The sequence below is a fragment of the Nannospalax galili genome, unplaced genomic scaffold, assembly GCF_000622305.1.
Source record: "Nannospalax galili isolate Female #2095 unplaced genomic scaffold, S.galili_v1.0 scaffold137, whole genome shotgun sequence".
Taxonomy (NCBI): Eukaryota; Metazoa; Chordata; class Mammalia; order Rodentia; family Spalacidae; genus Nannospalax; species Nannospalax galili.
Genome location: NW_008340203.1, coordinates 2,565,419 through 2,571,373, shown reverse-complemented (window position 1 = coordinate 2,571,373; position 5,955 = coordinate 2,565,419). Strand labels below are relative to the sequence as shown.

The window sequence follows — 5,955 nt, the reverse complement described above, 5'->3', positions numbered from 1 at the left end:
TTCTTTCTTTCTTTCTTTCTTTCTTTCTTTCTTTCTTTCTTTCTTTCGAGACAAGGTCTCCCTGTAGTCCCAGCTGGCCTGGAATTCACTATGTAGACCAAGCTAGGCTTGAACTCACAGAGATCCACCTGCTTCTGTCTCCCGAGTGCTGGGAGTCACCACACCCAGCTTCAATTCCTAGTATTTCAAAAAGAAAAAGTGGAGGGGAATGTTCAGATGTGGTAATTCATGCTTATAATGCTGGCAATTTGAGAGGCTAAAGCATGAGGGTCAAAAGTTCTAGGCCAGGCTGGGTTATATATAGAGACCCTGTCTTGAAACAAACAAACAAACCAAGATCCAAAAGTCCATATTAATGATAATTAAATAATTATTTTTTAACCCTGAAGGTAGCATATGTAACTTTATTTATTTTTTTTAAATTTTATTTTATGTGTATGAGTGTTTTGCTTGCATGTAAGTACATTTGCGTCGTGCAATGTTCTACAGAGGCCAGGAGGCCAGAAGAGGGTGTTGAATACCCTGGAACTGGAGTTACAGATGGTTGTCAGCCTCCCATGTGGGTGCTGGGAACTGAACCTTGGTCCTCTGCAAGAACAGTCAGTGGTCTTAACCATAGAGCCATCTCTCCAGTATGCATGTGTAACTTTAATCTACAACTTGGAGTGTGTATTCCAAAGAGTCCCTCTATTTCTTCAGGTGTCAGAGTCTTGTTTTCCCTTTGATATCAGAGACTGTGCCCCCACTCCCAAGGACAAGCCCCGCTGGAGGTCTGGTCTGTATCTTCAGGAGACTCAGTCACCGTAAGAGTGTATGTAACTTCAGCAGCTTGTTCTATATCCTCTGCTTTGAAACAGAATCTCCCAGACAAACCCCTTACCCTTTAAAAGTACTTGATATATTATTTCACTGTGGTGTCAAAGGTAATTAGGATAACTTTTTCCCTATGATCAGTGGGTTAGTGATCATTTACCAAAGCTAGGGACAGTCACTAACTCTGACTTCTACCAAACCAGAGCGAATCCATGGTTCTTTCACGAGACTTGGTGTTTATTTATATATTTTTGTTTGATTTATTATTATTATTATTATTATTGACATTTTGATGTCTCTATAGCCCTAGCTGACCTGGAACTCACTATGTAGACCAGGCTGGCCTCAATCTTAGAGATTTGCCTACCTCTGCCTCCCAAGTGCTGAAATTAAAGGCATATGCCACCATGCCCAGCTTGTGTTGTTTTTGAGACAAAGCCTCACCATGTAGCCCTGGCTAGCCTGGAACTTCATATGTAGACCAGTCCTGCCTTGAACTCATAGAGATCCTCCTGTCTCTGTGCTGGGATTAAAGGTGCATACTACCATACCTGGCTAATATTTTTTGGAAGATTTATTTTTTTATTTATATGTATGAGCCTGAGTTTATATGTACTACATGAGTGCAGGTGTATGATGAGGCCATAAGAGCCTGCCTGGTGTGGGTGCTGAAAACGGACCTCAGCAAGAGCAGTACTTGCTTTTAATTGCTGAGTTAACATCCAGCCCCTCACGTTTTTTTTTTTGTTTGTTTTGTTTTGTTTTCATTTGAATACAGGAAGTTACACACAGAATTGAGTAGCTTTCCAGCAGAGGTTTATTGACAGAATCTTGCTATAGTCCAGGCTGGTCTCAAATACTAGATACTTCCACCTCAGTCTCCTGAGTGCTGGGATTATAGCATGTGCCACTATACAACAGACTTTTCAGAAATCTCATCAACATGCCTTGGGCTTTGGAACTCAATAACAAGTTGTCCTACTCTTAAGGACTTTTACTGTGTATGGTTCAAGAATACTGGAACTGGAGGAAATCCTAAGAACCTGGGGGGGCCAGCGAGATGGCTCTCAGGTAACCACCCAGCCTGACAATTGGGTTTGACCCCCAGGACCCACATGGTGGATGGAGAGAACTGACTCCTGCAAGTTGTCCTCTGACCTCCACATGTATGCTGTGGTACATGTGTGCTTACACATACACACGTACCTCCACAAATAAATGTAATAAAATATTTTTTAAAAATAAGAACTACCTGGAGAGCCACATGGGGTGGAATATGCCTGTAATCTCAACACTTAGCAGATGGAAGAGGAAAGTTTAAAGTTCATGGTGATTCTCAGCTATATATTGAGTTTGAGGTCAACCTGGGCTACAGGAGTACTTTGTCTCAAAAAACAAAACAAAGGTGGGGCATAGCGGTGCATGCCTTTAATCCCAGCACTCTGGAGGCACAAGTAGATGGATCTCTGTGAGTTCAAGGCCAGTCTGGTTTACATAGCAAGTTCCAGGCCAGCTGGGGCTACAGGGCCTCAAAGAACAAAAGCAAAAACAAACAAAAACCCAAAAAATCCCCCAAACAAAACAGAGGAACAAAATCTTCACTCTGACTTTTCACTAAATTCAACTGCCCTCCCATCCCTTCTGTCTGATGAGACAATTCTCCTGTTTCCGGCTCACTAGCAGGCTACATTTCTTCTCTGCAAAGAGACTATCAAGTCAGGGGAAGATTAACCTATTACTTCCTGAATAGCATGGGGGATGCACCTGCTGAGGGACAGACATTCCTAGAGAGAACACAGCCTCTTTTCTTACCCATTGCCTCTCTGTATGGTTCTTACCACTTAAAGACGAGGTTGAACCAGTCTCCGACCACTGCTACCCAGAGGAGCTTGATGCCCACTATTTCTTGAAGATGGAACCAGATGGGGAAGAGAACATAGAAGGCATTCCTGAGGTCAGCGATTCTAGACACTAAGACGAACCAGTCCTCGGAGTCTTGGTAATTCACCTGGAGGTAGTGAGTGGACCGGATTCCAAAGTCATGGAGAGTGTTCATTCCTTCCTCCATCTTCATTCCCTTGGTACCTCAGGAAGTTTATAGCAGAGCTGTGCAGTACTTGTAGGCTTCGTGATGACTGCTCTCCTATCAGTCTGTGCCTTGACCCTGTTTTATACGCCCTGTATCCAGTCAACCCAGCCCTGATCTTTGGACTCAAAAACTACTTTTGTCTAAAATCTATTGATCAAAGGTGCATCATCAGGACGTTGATGTAAACATGTTCAGGGTGATTTACGTAAAATAGCAAAACAGGCACACAAAAACAGCCTGATCGGCCATTGGCAAGGCCAATTATTAACTTGGGCATGCTGCTTAACAGTGCAAGGGGCTGCCCTCCTGGTCTCTGAAACCAGGTCAGAGGCACAGGGCAGAGTTTATTTCTGCCATGGTGCCTTGCAAGGGTGTCTGCTTTTCTAAGTCTCCTGCTGTGCTTATTGGGAGACAAAGAAAAGTCTTACTACTGCTATAGGAGAAATGGCTCACCGGTTAAGAACACTGACTTCTTGCAGAAGACCCGGGTTCAAATCCCAGCACCCACATGGCAGCTAACAACTGTCTGTAACTCCAGTTCCAGGGACCCCGACAACCTCTTCTGTCCTCCTCGGGCATTGCACGACACAGGCACATTTACCTACATGCAGGCATAACACTCATACACATAAAATAAAAAGAATAAATAAATTAAAAAAATAAAGTATACAAAATAGGGACTGAAGAGATGGCTCAGCAGTTGAGAGCACTGGTTGCTCTTGCAGAGGACTCAGGTTTGGTTCCCAGCACCCATACAACAGTTAACAACTGTCTCCAACTCCAGTTCCAGAGGATCCAACACCCTTTTCTGACCTCTGCAGGCACTGCACATACATACATGTAAGCAAAACACTCATATATAAAGTAAAAATAAAAATTAAAAATACAAAATATACAGTAGTAGGTTCTGTTGTGCTGGGAACTGTCAATTTGTTGGTCCTTTGTCTACCTCTGGTTTGGGAAAACAGCTATCTTTTGTTTTTTGATCTTTTTGAGACGGGGTCTCCCTGTAGCTCCAGCTGTCCTGGATGGAACTCACTGTGTAGATGAGGCTGGCCTTAAACTCACAGAGATCCACCTGCCTATGCCTCCTGAGTGCTGGGACTAAAGGTGTGCGCCAACACGCCCAGCACAACTATCTTTTCAATATTCATTCCGTGTCTTTTAGGGCAAGAAAACAATCATTAAAAAAATTTTTTTTTACATTGCCTTCAATTCCAACACTTAGGGAGGCAACTGGATGTCTGTGAACTGAGGCCAGCCTGGTTTACATAGTGAGTTCCAGGACAGCCAGGACTACATAGTGAGAACCTGTCTAAAGAAAAAGAATTTTAAAAATATTTTATTTATTTTATGTGTATGAGTGTACTGCCTGCATGTTTGTAAATGCACCTGGGTCCTGCAATACTCATGGAGATCAGAAGAAGGCATCTGATCCCTTGAAACTGGAGTTACAGACAGTTGTTAAGTGTCATGTGGGTGCTGGGAATCAAACCTGGGCCCTCTGCAAGAGAAGCAGTGCTCTTAACCACTGAACCATCTCTCTAGCCCCAAGGAAAAAAATTACGTTTATTTGTTTGCTTGTGTGAGAGTGTGTGTAGGCACATGCATGTAGTTGCCACAATGTGGGTGTGGAAAAACTAAAGGACAACTTTCAGAGATGGGTTTTCATCTTCCACCATGTGAGTTGTAGGGATTGATTTCAGATCATCAGGCTTGGCAGCAAACACCTTGACCTTCTGAGCCATCTCACTGGCCCTAAAGCAATCTTTTTTTTTTTTTTTTTTTTTTCCTTTTTTGGTCTTTTCGAGACAGGGTCTCCCTGTAGCCCCAGCTGTCCTGGAACTCACTATGTAGACCAGGCTGGCCTTGAACGCACAGAAATCTGCCTGCCCTGCCTCCTGAGTGCTGAGACTAAAGGCGTGTGTCACCACACTAGGCGCATTTTTAAAAAATTTTTTTTTAGGCTCATTTTTAAAAATTATTTTTATTTTTTTGTGTATTTTTTTTAATGTGTATTGCTTGCATGTAGGTAAGTGCACCTGTGTCATTCAATGCCTGCGGAAGACAGAAGAGGCTGTTGGATCCCCTGGAGTTATGGACAGTTGTTAGCTGCCATGTTGATGCTGGGATTCGAACCCGGGTCTTCTGTAAGAACAGTCAGTGTTCTTAACCGCTGAGCCACCTCTCTAACCCTCAAGTGCATTTTTTAAATGCAGTGATTAATTCATTTAATTACCTTAAAGTTAGGACCTTTGTGATTTTAAAACATAAGGTGTTTTTTTTTTTCATTCTATTTTAAAGAAAGAAAGAAAAAAAAAAAAAAGAGCCATGTGTAGTGGCCCATGCCTTTAATCCCAGCATTCAGGAGGCAGAGGCAGGCAGATCTCTATGAGATCAAGGCCAGCCTGGTCTACATAGTGAGTTCCAGGCCAGATGGGGCTATAGGGAGACCTTGTCTCAAAAACACACAAAAAAAGGTTATTTTTTTTTTATATTTGTCTTTGAATGTGTATGGTGCTAGAAATCCAAACCAGGGTCTCATGCATATTAGATAAGCTTGCCACCACTGACCTACATCTCTAGCTCAATGCATAACTTTAAGCAAAAGAACAAATTCCGTTCATCCAACAGCAATAAAATAAATGTGACATGTGACGATGTAAGAAATTGATAAACTGGGGACTCTGGAAATAAAGTTAGACATTTTTAGGCTTTTTTTTTTTTTCGAGACCTTGAACTTCTGATCTTACTGCCTACCAGGTGCTGAGGTCATAGATACGTGCTACCACATCAGGCTTATGTGGTGCTGAGGATCAGACCCAGGGTTGTGAGCATGCTAGGTATTTACTCCACCAACTGACCTACAGTCTTTGCCCATCTTAGTTATTTTTGGAAAAAGGATTTAGTATGTCGATTATTCTTTCATATTTTTTTGTCTTTTTGAAGCAGGGTCTCCCAGTAGCCCCAGCTGTCCTGGAACTCACTATGTAGACCAGGCTGGCCTTGAACTCACAGAGGTCCGCCTGCCTCTGCCTCCCAAGTGCTGGGAC

At 42.8% G+C, this 5,955-nt stretch overlaps 1 protein-coding gene across 3 annotated transcripts in view; it reads right to left on the bottom strand.

Moving 5' to 3' along the window:
- The window catches only part of G6pc (glucose-6-phosphatase catalytic subunit), an 11,674-nt gene extending 8,697 nt beyond the window's left edge, over positions 1-2,977 (bottom strand). The window contains exon 1 of one of the 3 annotated variants that reach the window (XM_029564597.1): positions 2,822-2,977. In XM_029564597.1, coding sequence (XP_029420457.1) covers positions 2,822-2,856 — 35 coding nt within the window. In that variant the 5' untranslated portion in view covers positions 2,857-2,977. Of the gene's footprint in view, positions 1-2,625 lie in introns of all 3 variants that reach the window. The other 2 variants (XM_008835349.2, XM_029564596.1) reach the window with 2 other exon arrangements.
- Between the last annotated feature and the right edge of the window lie 2,978 nt (positions 2,978-5,955).